Raw genomic sequence first — 18262 nt, forward strand, 5'->3', positions numbered from 1 at the left:
GAAAAAAGTCTAGAAGGACACAGCCCAAAATGTTAACAACAGGCATCTCTAAAATGGGGAGTTACAAGTGTTTTTTTCTTTTGCATGCTTGTATTTTCTAGGCTGTCTACGATGAATAAGTATTTACGAGACGTAAAATAAAAGTCTTCAGAAAGAAAGAGAGCAGCCTCAGGTCTCGCCCCACGCCCCAACTCTTTGTTTCTCCTATTCGGTGAAAGGACCATGCTGTCTGAGGACAGCTGTTAATCAGACGCAAAGTCTTCCTGCTCTGCGTCTCTCCAACTCTGTTCACTTCTCCACCCACCCTGTCCTCCCAGGATGCCAATTAAAAGTGGGGCTATCAGCTTGGAGAAAAGAGGAATTGCCCATTCAACCACCAGCAAAGCTTCAGAGGTGCCCCAACTACCCCTGGCCGGGCCCTGGCTGCCCTGGGCTCTCCACGGTCGGCTCTCTGCAGCAGCGGATATTTCCTCTGGCACATTCCAAATTCTCTAGGCCAAGGAGTTCAGACTCTGGGCTCCCCCCTTCCTCCCACATCCTCACTGCTAATAAGCGCCCCGGGCTCGGCCAGGGCTGGGTGGGCCGCAGAGACGACATGCCAGCCGTTGCTCGTGCTTCTTGCCAGCAGTGCCAGTGAACCAACTGCTGGGAAAGAGGCGGCAAGCACTGGTCGGGACGCGTCTGCGCCATCCCCCAGTTCCCTGGGCCACAACTGTCTCTTTCTTCCCACGCAGCTTCCCTCGCCTGTCCACCCCAAGTCTCCCTCGGGCGTCTTGTTCAGGCTGGGAGGGATGGACCCTGGGCAGGCTGGGGCTGCGGAAGCTCAGGCCACCGGCTCAGCGGCTCCTGGGTCCTGCAGAGGAAAGCACCTCCACAGGTGTAGGTGTGGGTGTGCATGTGTTGAGGGCAGATAAAGGGAAACCCAAGTTTCTCTTCCTCGCCCCTCTTGCTTCCTGCCCCTGGAATGTGGGCTCCCCCGAGACGGAGCAAAGTATCTGTCAAGCAGCATCAAATATCCAGTGCAATCAAGACAAGTTCTATGATATGAAAGCAAGTCCTCGGGGCCAAGGCCCATGGTCCTGCTAACTCCCTGGGAAAGAGGCCTCAAACATCACTCGTGATATCAGAGAGAGCCAAGGACACACACAGGGAACGTTGCCCTGGGCAGTGGCCACTTCATGCTTCATGGTGTGTGACCAGTGTGAGAACGCAAGGCCGTAGGAGGGCCCCATGCTTGGCTAAATACTCTGCCACCACCATCTTGAAATTCTTGATAATTATTGAACAAGGGCCCTGTATTTTCATTTTACATCCAGCCCTGTAAATTATGTAGCTGGTCCTGCTTCTGGGAAAGTTTCTTGGTCACCTTCTCCCTACCTTCCCCGTCCCCAATCTCAGGACTTTGTGCAGGGCCAGGGCTGCACACAGTCACCGTAAGAGATGCTTTTCCGACCACCGTTTGGAACCAAAACAAAACCAATAAAAGCCCCAGATCCATGCAATTAGCCGATATCTCCTCACCAAGACAAAGCCCCTCTGCCCTGAAAGATGCTGCTACTGGCTTGAGACTCCTTTTCCCCCTGAACATCCTACCCTCCAAGGTCTTGCTGCCATTTTTATGTGACACAAGTCAAATGACCAGGGGCTTTTTTCCCCTCTGCATTTTCCTGCATAGATTTGCACCTGTGTCTGTGGCTAATGTTACTGTTGGGTTTCTGTTTTCCCATCTCGGTCCTCTTATCCCTGCTCACACACTGCACACACAATCATCAATTATATTCCAGACAGGCCAGGAATCTCTCCTCACACACATCCCTAATAAAATGTTTATCTGATGGTTTCAAGACCCTAAGCTGCCTCCAGCCAATTTTTGCTAACATACGTCACCCCTGGGACTAGCCAGAGGTGGGCAGTCAAACGTTAGCATCAACACATCCTTTAGAAGGTCCCTAAGAGGGCTACATGCTCCAGGGCTGTTCCTGGAAAGTAGGTCACAACCTGTGGGATGGCCAGACATTCCCCCCAGTCCCAGGAAGGGGAGGATGAGGTCAGAGAACTTGCAATGTCGTGACCCTTTGATATGCCTCTCACAAGGACAAGCTCTCCTCAAAGGAAGGTTACACATAACTGAGCGTTTCTGCCCAGGTGGTACCTATAATAACCAAAGGAATTAATGCAGATTAGTTTTCTTTGGTGTCTGGGTGTGGTAGGCATAATGATGTCCCAAAGATGTCCACATCCTAGTCCCCAGTACCTGTGAATATGTTACATTACATGGTAAAGGGGAAGTAAGGTTACAGATGGAATTAAGGTTGCTAATCAGCTGACTTCAAAGATGAGATTATCCCGAATTGTCCAAGTGGGACCAATGTAACCACAAGGGTCCTTAAAAGTGGAAGAGAATCAGAAGAGGAGGTCAGAGTGATGCTATGTGAGAAGGACTTGACCTCTAGGTCGAAGATAGAGCCTGGCTTTGAAGACAGAACAAGGGGCCATGAGCCAAGAAATGCAGGCAGCCTCCAGAAGCTGGAAAAGGCAAGGGAACAGATTCTCCCCTAGAGCCTCCAGAAAGGAATGTCGCCCTGTTGACACCTTGATTTTAACCCAGTGAGAACTGTGTCGGACTTCTAACCTATGGAACTGTAAGTTTATAAATTTGTTTTGCTATAAGTCACTAACTTTGTGATAATTTGTTACAGCAGCAAGAGGAAAATCATGCATTACCTCCTTAGATTCTTACCACCGGGGTGTGTTTAACAAGCAGAGCTAAGTTGAGGCAGGGAAAGGCCCTTGGAGGAACCATCACTGCTTCCCTCGTGATGAGAAGACCTGGCAAAATTATGAAGTAAGCAAAGTGATGAAAAACACGCTTTGTTTTTTGTCCTTGGGTTGTGCCACAATCCAAGGGGATCCCTCATTTGGGGGACTCCAGGTAGACCCATCCCATAAAGGCCTATTGAATCCAGGAGCTCCCAAGTTTTCCCTTCAGCCTATCAAGGTTTAATTATCCTAGCTATTAACTAAAGCATGAAAGTGATCATATTGACTATAGATACACGACAGGATAATGGAAGAGAGTATATAAATGAACACTCATTTACTGTTTATCGTTTTGGGAAATGCTGACATGTTTAATGAGCCTCACTCCAACCCAGCAGCACTTAACCTTTTTAAAGTCACAGGCTCTGCTGAGAATCCAATGGAAGAAAAACGCCAACACACACAAAACCTATTTCGGGGGCTCATGAAACCGCTGAGGCATCCAGCCTCAGCCCAGAACCCCTGCTCCAATTGCTAGGACAGCTAAGGAAGGTAATTTGAAGGTTGTTTAAGGCCTGTGTCCCTAAAATCACTTCTCCCTGTTGGCTACTTCCCTGTTGGTACACAAAGCTGATCGTGGGGCCAACCTACAAAACGCCAGAATTATTAACAAGTACCTCTTTCCCACTGGTTGAAGAGACCTTAGGGGTAACAGACCAGAAGCCAGTGATGGGAACAAAATATTCAAAGAATGGAGACAAGAAGCAGTGAGAGATAACCTGGGCGGGGGGTGGTGGTGGACAGATTTTGACACGGCAACAGCATATCTTGTGGGCAGAGAGGCACAAAATCCCCATTCCCTGTTAAATAGGATCTGACTACCACCAGAGTGAGGTGGATGAGCCCGGGCCAAGGGGGAGACTGACACCCACATCCCCGTCATGGCCACCTGGGTACATCCCTGGGCAATGCTATCCGATCCATCCCCACTCCAGAGCCACCCACGAGTCTGGTGCCCAAACCACTGCTGTGTAAGTCGGTGCCTCTCAAGGCTTTGTCACCTGAGGGTGCCCAGCAAGGCTCAGGCATCAGAAGGACATTCCCGCAAGCCCTGACTGCCCCTTACCAGCTCTGGATCTTGGGCAAATGAGTCCGCCCTGCATTCTGCCTCCTCAGATACAAAATGCAGACGATACCAGGACAAGTCCACAGTCCCTCATCAAAACCCAAGGGTCAGATGTGCTTCAAGGTTCAGAATTTTTCAGATTTGATAAAGGTAATAGAGTGCCTATGCGTTATGGTAATACGCATGGTGGGTCTGTCATCAAACACATCAATACGAACATTCAGACTAAAAAGGATAAACAGTTTAGGTCAGATTTTGCCACCAAATGCATTCATTGGGTTAAGCTTCCCCTCTACATTAGTTATGAAATAATTTTGTTTGCAAAGTTTTGCTGTTGTTCAGAACAGCCGTGAAGACATTAAGGCCCTGTAGGATTATTGTTGTGTGGATTAAAACAGTTACAACACCCACCGCCTCTAGCCATCCCTGCACCTCAGGCCCACTTCGGTCCTGGCATTCATCACACTGAGTTACAATTCTCCTAGGTCTGTCTCCTCTTCTAGATCGTGGGCATCTTGTGGGCAGGAATGATAGCTTGCTCATCTGTGTATTCCCAGCATCTGGCCCATGCTGGGCACATGTCCATAAATGTGTGTAAAACACAAGTTAATTAGTCATCTAAATCTCTCCACCTGCCTGTCTCCAAGCAGGTGGAAAAGAGCACCCCAGAAGTGCTCCCTCACTTGCTCCTGAACCCGGGTATACATCAGAACATCAATCTGCCTATTCAGCATCATCACGATGGTGCGGGAACCTCTTTGGCACTTTCAAATACTTTTTTCATAAACCCAGCTCATGTCCACTAGGAATGGCCCTGACCAGGGAGAGACTTGGGAGATTAGAACTTTTGCTAATCAGCAAAGCTGTATCTGAGTCCAGACTCTTGCCTCCAGCCTTTAGACTGAAGAAGCACCTGGCAGCCCCAGGGGGCCAAGGAGGCCCACTTGTCTGTTTGCTTCTCCGGGAGCTGCTCCCACACGTCGCGCAGTCTGGGCACAGCGCCAATGCGAGCTCTGCTTTCAGGACTTTGCATCTCTCTTTCTCTGCGAAGACTCCAAGCCTGCCTGGGTTTGGAAGGCTCTCTGCTGCCTCTTCACACTTATCTCTGAATGAGAGAAACCCAGCCCGGCTGCCCTGAGCAAGGCTGAATGAGCCCCGAGATCTAAACTGGCACGAGCTACAGCTTGAGAACCACTCGTGCTAAAATGGAAAAGGACTTGGAGAGCGCAGCGCCTTTTCAAGAGAACGGAGAGGAAGATTCAGCAGCGGGAGGAACTGAAACAGCCACTTGGATTACTGTCCTAGGTGAGGGTGGTCACCTGTGTCACGTGGTCACCTTTGTCACGTGGCCACATTGACAGGATGCAGGTTAGAATTAAGCCCACTGCCACCCATCGGATGCACAGTGAACATCTAGAGCGTCTCCCCAATGGTTGTCATCTCTTGGTGGGTTAGAATCATTTACAAGGGTCCTTGTATCTCAGGTAGCAGAGGATCCTGGGTCCAGGATGCCCCTAAAGTGTGCCTTGTCCCAGGCAGAGCTGCACTGCGTCCCCGCCTGCCTGGTCTAAGAAGTATCTGCTCCTCAGCCAATGAAGACGACTGGAAAGCCCCGACCCTCAGAGATGAAAGGGGCCCGAGAGAAGGGCTCCACCGACCTCCATTTTTTGGATGGACACGTTTCCTGAACGCGATCACATCTATGTAGCGGATTTCCAGCACCAACTCGCTGTCTGGTCCTGGGAGCGATAATAATGATACCACCGCTACTCGTACCGCGGCTGCCTTCCTGGAGGGGAAGATCGAGCAGGGGAGGCGCTGAGGCTGCGCAGTTGGCTGCCGCACCTGAGTCCCCTCTGCAGTCCTAAGAAAGGTTTCAGGGCCCTCTTCCAAGCAGGTGGAGGTTTCTGCCTAGGCCTATTTGTTTGAGGCTTTCTCCGGAGTTTTTTTCACCTCTTCTGAACAGCTTTCGACCCCAGGGATGATCCAAGCACCTACCCCCACCCCGCCCCGGGGACACAAGCTCACTCCACGCCACAAAGCATTCCGGGTCCGATCACAGGTTCTCCTTCCGCTTTAACTCTCCTCTCTCCAGTGAAACTCCCACCCGCTCGGGATCAGCCCTGTGTAAGAAGCTGTGTGCTGAGAGAGAAGCCCCTGCAGCTATTCCCATTCCCCAAATGCTACCTCTTATCAACCTTAAGGAATCTCGGGCTAGTGGAATTGGAGGCAATGTAACAGCCTTGCACCTGTTCTGAGACGGGGCAGGTGTGTGGGGATGTGACATTAAACTGCTAGGGACACAGCATCACTCCCAGGTCACCTGCCTCCGGGTCAGAGCACCTCCAACCCCCAGGGTATAAGAGCTACCCGTGGCACCTGTTAAAATGCAGAGTCCGGGTCGCTCCCAGAGGTTCTCATCCTGTAGGGCCTGGGTGGAGCTCCCGTCTGGGTAGAGCCCCCTGATCTGCACGTTGCACGAGCAACTCAGATGACCCCCAATACACAGTCCGCAGACCAGCCTGAGAGCTGCTGCCTTGCTCATTACCTATGTCTGCTTCTCAGTTTCCACCCCTTCCCGCTTCTGAAAACTGCCCCTCACAAATGTTTTCCCGCAAAGAGCTGGGGGCGGTTGGTAGGGGAAAGGTGGCCCCCGAGGTTTTCCATGACGACGATGTAGCCAGAATTACCCCGACTAATACTGGATACTTAAGTACTTACAGATGCAATTGTCTTGAATTTGCTTCAACCTAATCCAAAAGGGGAAAAAAAAAAAAAAGCTATAAAGGACATTGCTAGGATACCTGATGACATTTGGCTATCCACTGTGGATTAGATAATATCAAGGTTGGGACTTCCCTGGTGGTCCAGTGGTTAAGACTCTGTGCTTCCAAAGCAGCGGGGGCCTGTTCCATTCCTGGTGGGTGAATTAAGATCCCATATGCTGCTGGGCGTCGCCAAAAAAAAAAAATAATATCAAGGTTAATTAAATTCCTGGTTTTGAACATTGTACTGTGGTTGTATTCTTATTGTTAGGAAATACATACTGAAGTATTTAGCGATAAAAGGACACAATATCTCCGACTTATTCTCAAATGGCTCAGAAAAAATAGTCACACATATGTATACATATACACATAGAGAATATGATAAAGCCAATGGGATAAGATGGAAATTGTTCAGTCTGCGTAGAGTAAATGGGAGTTCCCTGTACTGTTCTTACAACTGTTCTATGTATCTGAAATTATATATCAAAGTAAAAAGTTACCAAAAAAAAAAAAATCCCCAGGTGAGGGGTGGGTGTGGGGATAGAGACTCCATTCTCTTTACTTTTATGTATGTTTGAAATTTTCTATCATTCAAACAATTCCCTGTACCAAGCCTCAGGTATGGTTTGAGTGGCACCGACCCTGGGCTGCTGGGAGCCTAGACACTGTCCACAACATCACGGGCAATGACCTGTGAGCTAGGAGTACCGCCTGGATTAGTGGTAAGGTCCTCCACGTTCTCTCCTCCCAACTCCCAACACTTAGCGATACACCTTCACAATCTGACTTTTCCAATGTTATTTTTTTCTGATGATTAATATCAAATCTTTCGGGGGGAATCTTACATAAAGGCAATTATAAACTAGAAAATAAAAATCACCTTTTAGACACACATTGCCTCTATCACAAAAGAAGTTTTTATTAGGACAGGTGATTTACTTTCAACCCCAGAACTTAGATTGGGCCCTAATACCTTTCCTTACATGATTTAGGATATAAATTTAAGCCAGAATGACTGACTGATTTTTTCAAAGTTCTCATTCAGTTAAAATAGAAAAGGATAGAAGCTGAAGATTATATGAATCATATGATAACAAGAAAATGCAGAGATGATATTAAAAATATTTGAGTACACCATAGGGACCTATATTCAATATCTTATAATAACCTGTAATGGAGAAGAATCAAAAAAAGAATATATATACATATATATATATATATATATGTATATATATCTCCAAATTACTTTGCTGTACATGTGAAAGTAACACAATATTGTAAATCAACTATACTTCAATTTAAAAAAAATTGACAACCCACAAGGGCACCAACTAATCAAAACCAATCAGAACAGATTTATTTTTAGATTTAAGCCCTGCAGCTGAGCCAGGTATTGACCCTTTAGCTCTTGGATTGTTGGGAACTCCAGGAGTACCAGGGAAGGCACAGTTATCCAATGATTTTAACCACTGGGCAAACACTGACTGACTACCAGCTCTGTGCATGAAGGAATATTAGCTCTAATAACTATGGTTTATTCCAACCCTCCTGGGAGCTCTGCCAAGTTTAGGTTCATACCCAGTCTATGCTCAGAGGGTAGCTCCAGATGGAGTCAAGACCCTGGAGTAATTCAAGCAGAGCTCAAAAATGTTAATGACTCACCCACTTGTCAGGAGCTAGGGAGCCAAACACAAAGGATTTGGGGGTGGGAGATGGGAGGGGGAGATATGTGGGCATTATTCACACTTGCTAATAAATACCTTCTTTTGCTTATAGAGACTCTAGGGCAAAACAAATGCTTTCAGGGACACTCCAGTGACTCACAGGCTGAGAATAGAGATGATCTTCATTGTAACCACCTGCAAAAGCTTCTTATGAATGTATTTATTAGAGGAGGGAATCGACAAACTACTCCAGGAAACAGTTACATTTTAGAAATTCATTTCTAATTTCATGCATAGAACTTTTAAAGAAGTAAGAGTATTTTCCACTTCTACTCATGCCAAGAGAACATTAAGTTGGATACACTACTTGGGGAAAATCACAGCTGTTCCTCTTAGTTATAAAAGGTAGGAGGGTAGAGACCAGGTCTCTGTTTTTTTTACACAGTGCCTGGCTCAAGACCATAGGAAATTAACTGCTTGCTTGATAAATGTTTTTTGATGATGAGGTGGAGGATGCTTTGGGAGATGGCCTTGCTCATTTAGGTCACAGGTTGCATTTACAGTCATTGTCTCTTTAGGGACAAGCTAAAACCAATACAGCCAAATTGCGAGGGCATGATGGTATTCATACAACAGACAGTGATACAGGAAAAAAACAAATTTAAACCTGGGTTCTAAACTCTATTCTTGTACCTCTTCATTTCCAAGTCCACTGGTATTTGATTTTTTTTTTTTTCCATTTCGAGGGCAGGGCTTCCCTGGTAGCGCAATGGTTGGGAATCTGCCTGCCAATGCAGGAGACACGGGTTCGAGCCCTGGTCCAGGAGGATCCCACATGCCGCAGAGCAACCAAGCCCGTGCGTCACAACTACCGAGGCTCGCGCGCCTAGAGCCCGTGCTCCGCAACAAGAGAAGCCACCACAATGAGAAGCCCGCACACCACAATGAAGAGTAGCCCCTGCTCGCCGCAACTAGAGAAAGCCCGTGTGCAGCAGCGAAAACCCAACGCAGCCAAAAATGAATAAATTAATTTATTAAAAAAAAATAAGTACCTGCTGGGTGAGGTTAAGTGGACTTCTTTTTTTTAAGTGGACTTTTAAATGCCCTTTTAAGTAAAATCTGAGGCAAGAGAACAGAAATCTGACCGTGATGTCATCACTGACGTTCTGTGTCACCTGAACGATGAAGACAATGACCAGCCAAGAAAACCATTCATCAGTCTGAGGAAAGTGTGTCACCATGGAAAACCTTGGTAAAGAACACATTCTAAGTCACTGACTGTCCATCTTTTTCTTTTTAATTCCATTCTCCCACAAGGCATTTAACACTTCCCTGTGCCCAGAGCAACCTTCCCCAGCCCTGTCTCACCCCATAAAAACCCAGAAGAGCGATAGAGAATTCTGCAAGCTCCCCACTGAGGTCAGGGCGACTCCCAGGTGGACACGGGTGCAGAGGGGCATGCAGATTCCTGGGGCACTGAGAAAGGCTTCTCTCTCCCCAGTCCTTTCCCCAAAGTCACATGGAAAGTTCTCTTACAGGGGCAAAAACATCTTTAAAGTTAAGAAACAACACGAAAACTTTCCTTAGAAAGGCCACACAAAGATTAAACTCATTCATTCGTCTCTTCCTTCATCCATTCCCCCAGCACAGTGTATGTTGAGCAGAGGCCATTGCCAGGTTCTGGGGAGGCAGATGTGCCATGGGAGAGCTCAGAGCCTCATGGAAAAGGCAGACATTTACAACTCACTGAAATGACAGCAGGACTGGAGACAAGCTGAGCGGGTAGGAAGTAGAGGGGAAGAGCGTGCTAAAATATGAAATCAGAGCCTTTCCAGGGAATGGAGGTGACACCAAAGAGGGAAGGTCATGAGAGGGAGTAAAGGCAGGCCCTGGAGCAGAGGTGTTGGCTGTCCCAGCAGCCATGCCCTCTTCTCCCTTCCCCCAGAGCCTGGGTTTTGTTTGGCTCTTAACCCTCGCCTCATGTGGCATGTGGTTCAGTGGCTAACCCTGATTATCCTGAATCCCTTGCCAATGATGGTTTAACAAGGGACTTGGGACACAATCCTGCAAGTGAGACTTGAGGAGACATCAGCTGTGAGATGACCAGGAGAGAGTTTCTCTCTGATGAGACTTCAGGAAGGGGCAGCCTCTCTCTTCTTCTGTAGGACATTGTTGTAACTCCTGGAACTCTGGCAGCCATCTTGTAACCACAAGGAAAACTAAATTCCACAAGGCCACCATGGCAGAAGTGAAACCTGCACTTTGATGTTATTACTGAGTCATCCCACAAGTGCCCTACCTTAGGATTACTTACCAGTGAAATTAGAAATTTTCCTTATCTTTTAAGCCATCCTAAGTTGAGTTTTGTGCTACTTGCAGCCAAAAGCATCCTTTGTGGAAGGTGGCCCTTTCCTGAGGCCCCCTCACCTTTACCAGTTCATCTGTTAAATAGACAAGCTGAATTCCCAAGGGCCAGGCACAGAGACTTCCTGTTATTTTTCTCCAGCTCTACTCATGAAAATAAAATTAATTTTCTAGCCCATGAATTAAACATCACTGCTGCCGGCTGAAAGATTTTAGCAACAGCCTTTTGTTGGCAAGAGAAGCAGGATCCCGACATGTTCTAAAATAAGCTACAAGGAGGCAGGAGGGGAGGAGGGGAGGCAAAGGGGAGGAGGCCATTAAACGGAAAAAGAAAGAGTTGCCAAATCCCACCCATGTGCAGCTTCTCTGACCCATCGGTCTGTGGCCTGACTTGAGGGAGTGCTTCTCTAAGTTCAGTGCAGATGGGTCACCTGGAGACCTTATCAGTACAGGTAGTGATTCAATAGGTCCAGGGTGGGGTCTGAGAGTCTTTCTTTTTAACAAGCTCCCAGGTGATGTTGCTGGACCACAGGCTGCAGGGACCCACAGAGCCCTCCGTAATAAGCTGCAGAAATGGGAAGCAGGACGTTAAGGAGGGTAGTGAGAACCAGCTGTTTAAGCTCAGGTTCAAGGGAGGAAGTGAGGTGAGAACTCCCCTACACACCTGTACCTTTGAGAAACAGAGGAAAGAGGAACACAGGAGGAGGAGAGAGCCCTGGGTCTGGTATGCCTGTGCTATTATACCCTTGGGACATTTTAGTAATTTAGTCCTGGGACAATACCCCTGAATCTGTGAGATCAAAGGCCCAGCTGAGACATTATTTCTAGCTCTCCCTCAGCTCTGGCCAGCCTGAGGGAGGTGCCCGGCCCCACTGCACACCTGCTCCAAGGTGTCTGCCTCAGGGTCTTTCCTGAAAATCTTCAGACTTACTCATCCCGCTGTCATGTGTCTGGTCTAGAAGTTATACACCAAGAGCCACTGGTGTGTGTGATGGGTGAGAGGAGGTGAGAGGCAGGTAGAGGCTGAAGGGCAGCCCCTCCGAAAGCCTGATCTCCTCCCAGTCTTCCTGGTCCTGTTGGATCTTCCTGCCCTGGATCTGGGCCCTGATCACCTTCAGCCTCGCTGAACCACCAGGTCCTTGACTGGCTCTCCTCTCTCCCCTCAGGAGCTCTGTAGCCTGTGGCTACAGTGCCATCTCACCCAAACCCCTTGGCCAGCCAGCCTCGGGCCTCCTGGAGGCTCAGTCCAGCCACCTCCTCCTCTGGTGGAGGCTACGGGGGGGTGAGCGATCTGCCCAAGGCTATAGCTGGGGGTCTGGGCCTTGAACCCAGATCCTCTGACTCTAACGTCCATACTCTTAACCCCAGGGTGGCACTTCCACAGAAGCAGGACATGTCACAGCAGAGGGATGGCGAGACTGCACACCAGAGACTACAGAATGTCAAAATAAATGCTCAACAAGGATAATGCCAACCAAAGACGATGTTGCCTTTTATAAAAATTTAGAGAAACCACCATGACTGTGTCACCCTTTTGTAAATCTCTCAGTGACTTTTCCAAGCAATTATTATGATTTTATACAATACACAAATCAGGACAAGATGAGAATTAAATGTTACACAAGGTCAGGATAATCTATTTGGATTTAAAGGCTATGCCTCATATTTGAGCCACAAGAACTCCAAGTCCCAGACAAACAGACACGGAAGCCCTGAGGGTTCCCTGACGCCTGGCCCACGGTGGGGTTGGTAGTAATAGAGAGCACTGCGTGTCTATCCTCTGGCACCAGTTTGACATTTGCCCTGATTCTTAAAACAACTTTCAGCTCAGTATTATCATCCCTATTTCAGAGACCAGGAAACCGAGGCTCACACACTGGAAAGGGACCTGCCAGAAGTTGAACTAAGTGGCAATGCTGGGATTCCCGCTCTGGTTTCCACTCTGCAGAGCGACTTCACATTTCAGGATGACAGTGCAGTTGGCAGTGACCTTGACCAGTGTTAGAAAAAAACCGAGTTAATAATGTTAACCTCAACCTATATTTATACTTGTTGGGACTATTAAGCCAGCAAAAGCACACCATTCTCTCGGGTTTCGCTGCACTCCACCCAGCCTTGGGTAGGGCTCTTAGTGCTTGCCTGGTTATTAAAAATGCAAGAGTTGCAACAATGGGCTGGGAATTACAAGATTTAAAAGGAAGATTCATTTATGTTTTTCAGTTTTTTAGTAGTTTGAGCATTAAAGATTTAAAAAAAAAAAAAGATGATTCAAGGAGACAGAAACGGGGAAAAAAGTCAAAACTGAGACCCTAAGACATTTAGGAGAAATGATTTGGCCCTGTTTTTACAGCAATTGTAACTGACTCTGCTCAAAAAGCCCAGAGAAAACACTAAAGACCAGGTGAGTTATCAGCTGAACAAAAAGATTCTTATTTACAAAATAATGGCCTTCTGGAGGAAAATAGGAGGAAGAGAGGATGAAAGAGAAGGGAATGGGGGAGGGAGGAGGGACAGGGGGATCTGTGTTCATTTCTCTTTGGAGACTTTGAGAAAGAACCCTTGTTTCCCAAGCCAAAGCAATCTTTTCTATGCAAGAGAGGCAACGAAGCCATGTTGTGTGCCAGCTTTGTAGAACTGATTGTGCTGCAAGAGGGCCTTTTTTCCTTCTACTAAAGAAAAAAAGCCAGTATCAGGACCAATAATAATAAGAGCAGCTAACAATTACTGGACATCAGCCAAGGTCCAGGCACTGTGCTAAGTAGTTTACACCTATTATCGAATTTAATTCTCACAACCTCATGAGCAAGAAGTATTGATATACCCATTTTACAGGTGAGAAAGCTGAGGTCTGGAGATGTTCATTTGCCCAAGGCCATGCAGCTGGTAAGTAAGTAGGAGAGCAGGGATTCACATTCTCAGTTGTTTCTCTTCTGAGCTGTGCTCACCCTAGAAAACCCGGAGGTAAAACAGAAGTCCATGGCCAAGCACTCTTGGAGTGCCTCAACAATGTTAGGGATTTGATGGAAAAAGAAGCACAACAAAGATATCAGGACCATCGAAGGTGTGGATTCAGGTTACCCAAGGCCTGACAGAAGACAGCTCATCTTTGGGCAACTCTCCGAATTGGACAGAATTTGACTGATGGACCAGTACCTTCCAAACCCCAGCCTCTCCTGACCCTCCCTCCTGCTAGATTGCCTTGTCAATTCCTGCCACTGCTCAGATTCCTCACCACAGGCTGTGTTCCAGCAACCTGAAGGGCACCAGAGAATCCTGTATCTACCTTAGCAATGGTCACATTTGCCCTGGGGCAAGACGGAAGGGAGCAGGGCATATTACTGTTTTGCATGCCTGATACTGTCACTGAAATTGTCATGATGTCACCAAGGCATATTTAGGGGACTCGGATGACGTTTCAAGGGGAACCAGAAAAGTCCCTCATGTTTTTGGAAACCAATGGCCAGAACGCCTGGAGACAGGGCAAAGCTGCTGGGAAGGGGCGCCAGGACTCTGACCTCCGACACCACAGCTGCAGCTCCTCACTCCCCTATTCCACTCATCTTGGGATTCAGGGCATGAACGAACTGCCCCTTTGGCCAAAAACCCTCAAAGCAGGCACTTTTGTGAGCTCAAGGCATCAGCTGAAGATTTTTCCTCCAGCTGGAGGTCGTGTTCTGTGCTCAAAAGTCATAAACTCATCCCTCAGGACCTGCGGGCACCAAGAGCATTCCGTTCTGACAGCCTGCCCACTCAGAAAACTGCAAGAATAAGAAGAGAAAACAACTTGCTCTGGGCCCAAGGAGAGTCAGAAAAAGGTGGGGAGTGAGGCAGTGGGGGAGGTCTGGACTGAACAACTTGATGGGATCTTTCGTGGATGACATTTTACTGCCACGCAAATTACTCTTCGCACAACTGAACACCTAAAACATCCTCTGCTGGGTGCTCTGCATGGATGCCTCCTGTTTCCAGGGCAACCATACCTGGGGTGGAGGGTGGCAAGTAATAATAGATGGGCTAGTTAAGCCTACTGCCTTGACAACTCAGGTCCCTGAAGTGGACGAACAGGCCACTGGTGCATGAACTCAGTCCTAACACTAGACACAGCCAGTGGGAGAGATGATGAAAAGGGCATCCAGTGGGGAGAAATTTGAAGCTCAAGGCACCAGGGCTTTCAATAAAAATAACCCTGATCAACAGTCTCCCTATAGATTCTAGCCATCAGCACACTGATCTTAGCTCTCTCCCTCACTTCTTCTCTCACAAGCTATCCATCAGATAACATTCACTTACTTGGAATGTTTCTAAGTCACAAGTTTGAATCTTGAAACTACAATATCCACCACTGTCGGCTCTTTTTCTGTTTGTTTGTTTTTTTGAGGGGGGCAGCAATGAAACCCAGGTAGGAAGTGAATCAAGATTCAGGAAATGGAACTGATGAAAAGTAGCTAAGGCAGAAGACTACGCAGGAAGGCACAAGGATGGGCTTGGCAACATCACCCACAAAGGGGAACTCAGAGTCCTGCAGTGTGTTGACTTCTCCGGGGAAGCTGGAGGAGTTTGAGGCCGAGGACGGTGTCTTCTGGCCGAAGTCTTTCAGAAGAAAGATTCTGTCTCCACCACAGTGAGTGGCCTGGAAAGGGCAGAGGTGACTGGCAAACCTGGAGAGGAGGCCTTGGCCTTGTGGCTCCTGGTGGGATGCCAGAACCAGCGGGTGGGTGGCTGTAACGGATAGAGCCTGTGGGTCTGTGGAGCTCCAGGCATGTAAGACAATATTTTAAGTGCTCACTTCTCCCTGAGCTCTCTCTGACACTGCGGCTATTAAAGCTAAGCCCCAATCCCCTGGAGGCAGGTGAGCTCTGAAGTCCAAAGGCACAGTCCTGCCCCTGCAGGGAGAAGGAGTGGGGTGGAGAGGGAGCAGCTCCCTGGAGGATCCAGGGCAATAAGGGTTTTGGTTGGCAGGTGGGGAGAGTGTGTCCATGAAGCAATGACTGAGCATCTCACAATCTAGTCATCTGGAAGTAAAGGAAGAAGGAAGACAGGGAGAATGAAACCAACACATAACAGTAAAGAAGACGGTGGAAAGGACACTGAATTGAGGAGGTGTACTGAGCAGGGGAGGGCTGAGCAGGGAGGTTACCCAAAGCTTAGGGGGCTCTGAGAGGCTTCACAGATTCCCAAAGACGCACTGCTCCTCTCATCATTCCTCAGCTCTGCTCAGCCACACTCCCCTAAGAGGCACCCATCTTCTGGAAGAGTTTGCTTCCGAGAGCAGGGACTGCAGAGTTTCAGGGGAAGGCTTGGAACCGAGTGGCCCCATTATGAACCCAGGCATTTGGAGCTGGCACTATGCTAAATAAGACGCCTTGCAGAAAGAGGTTTTCTTATTTTCTTCCTTCCTCTTCCCCTCTGGGAATAAAAGTAGGTTGTGTTTCTCCTGCCCCCGTTCCTTGGCGATCTCGGAAAGGAGAGCTGAAAGGGCTTCTTGGATCATCTCGTCCAATTCTCAGCCCAGGATATCAAGGCCAGCGCCTTTTGTCCCGGCTAACGTGGCCACTGCAGGGACTGAGGCCAAAACCAGTTGCTGGGGCAGGGGGTGTTGGAGGTGGTTCTGAGGTCAGCCACTGGAGTCACGTAGGGCAGGCACTCGGCCCCCGGGCCCCGGGCGGTGGGGGGCATTGAGGGGGGGGGGCTCCTGGGCTCCCTCCCATGCCGGCAGGGTTGGGGGTGCTAGGAAAGAGGGTGGCGAGAGGGAGAGCTACAGGTGCGGTGACAGACAGGCACTGGTCAGAAGGGATAGGTCCCGGAGGGGATCTGCTCGGCCACGGTCTAAGCTTTGTGCGGGGGGCAAAGCGCTCTCGCCGCGGGGTTGGTGTGATCGCCGAGAAACTTCTGGGACCGTAGAAGTGCAACTGGGCACAAGAGATCACGGAGGGGGCAGGGATGGGGGCCTTGCAGGGGCAGGAAGGGAACTGGTGTCTTCCATCTCCTGCGCGAACATCAAGACTGATCCGGTGCTGGGTCTCTCCACCCCCGCTCCAACTCCCCTTCTTGTCCTTAACTCGGCCCCAAGGTCCGTGGCCCACAGAGGAGACTGAGAAGCCGAAGGGCGGCAGAAATGAGCGCCCCTGGGACCCGCCTGGGCGACACAATCATCCCATCGGTCTCCCCGCCCTGGAACCCGGGTTCAGCCGGTGCGCCTCTGCGCACAGCGGTGGCGCCGAAGGGCCCCGAGTCCGTCCAGGCGCCGCGAAAGGCGCCTAGTCAAGCAGACAGCGGGGGAGGCAGAAGTTGAAAATACCAGCACAGAAATACCTGCCTGTCCCAAAGGCCGGACGACTGCAGGCCGCGGGGCCGGAGCGCGTGGTGGGGAGGCGAGCGGAGAGCGGAGGGGGGCTCCGCACCGCCCGAAGCCAGCGGCGACCCGCGCCCCCGCGCGCCCCGGCGCCGCCTCGCCTCGGTGCCCGGGGCGCAGGGGGCGCCGGCGGGACTTACCCCAGAGCAGAGTGAGCGGCTGGGCTTTGGGGATGAGCGCCAGGGAGTACACGGCCCCCAAGTGGAGCAGGCTCATCAGGAAGACGTTCCTCCAGACGATGTCCTGCCGCCGCCCGCGCGCGCCGGGCTTCTCCCGGCCGCCGCCGCCGCCCTCCGAGCCCTCGACCCCGAAGCCCACACGGATTTCCTCCTTGGCGGTGCGGAAGGGGACCTTCCCCTCGTCGGCGGCCGGGCCTGGCATGGCTGGGGAGAGGCGGGCGCTCGTGGCAGCGGCAGCAAGCAGGCGAGCAGCCGGCACGGAGCTCTCTGGTGGGGGCGACGGCTTCTGCCTTTTAGGAGGGGATTTCCGCACCTCCCGTCCCCGCCTTCCCGGGGCTTCTCTGCTTCCTTCTCTCTTCTTCTGGCGTTCAGCGCGGCTTAAGGATGCAAATCTTGGCGCCTGGCATCTATTGCTAGCGAGTCACCCCTACCGCTGCCGGGACTGAACTCTGCGGCGAGGAACAGGAGGCGAGCGCCAGGGGCTGGAGGGGACGCAGGGGGGTGGGGGGAGGGGGTGTGGAAAAAGCCGAGAAAGCGGCGGGGGAGGGAGCGCTCCGAGGGAGGGAGCTGGGAAGAAAGACCCGCATAGCTACAGCCAATCAGGATCGCCTGTGGGGCTCTTAAAGAGAAAGGCTCCCCCTGGGCCTCCGCTGCCCGGGCTCCCCGGGACCGGACGGGGCAGCCTGCTCGGCAGGCAGCGGGCAGCCTCCGCCCGCGGGTGGGTGAGCTGTGGCTCCCGGGTCAGGGAGCCTGCAGAGGGGCACACAGCACTTCTGCAGCTGTTGTCTGTTTCTACGGTTCCCAGAAATATCCTTCCCTTTTGAAAAGACTTCTTTTTGCTTTGAAGCTACGGGCTGGAGGATTTACAATACTTGCCCCAGGTCGAAACACAAGTTAAGGCCAGATCTGAGTTGAGAATCACAAGTCCCTGTGTCTCCCGGTTCCTATGGCTCCTTGGGCCTGTGGGGGGTTGCAGGCAGCCGCTCAAATCTTTTTTTTTTTTTTTTTTTATAAAACACCTTTATTGGAGTATAATTGCTTTACAATGT

At 50.0% G+C, this 18262-nt stretch overlaps 1 protein-coding gene across 1 annotated transcript in view; it reads right to left on the reverse strand.

The window, feature by feature from the left end:
- Positions 1 to 17687, reverse strand: part of SCD5 (stearoyl-CoA desaturase 5) — a 162414-nt gene extending 144727 nt beyond the window's left edge. The window contains exon 1 of the mRNA XM_061191531.1: positions 17175 to 17687. Coding sequence (XP_061047514.1) covers positions 17175 to 17415 — 241 coding nt within the window. The 5' untranslated portion in view covers positions 17416 to 17687. The remainder of the gene's footprint in view (positions 1 to 17174) is intronic.
- Between the last annotated feature and the right edge of the window lie 575 nt (positions 17688 to 18262).

This window comes from Eubalaena glacialis, chromosome 5, assembly GCF_028564815.1.
Source record: "Eubalaena glacialis isolate mEubGla1 chromosome 5, mEubGla1.1.hap2.+ XY, whole genome shotgun sequence".
Classification (NCBI taxonomy): Eukaryota; Metazoa; Chordata; class Mammalia; order Artiodactyla; family Balaenidae; genus Eubalaena; species Eubalaena glacialis.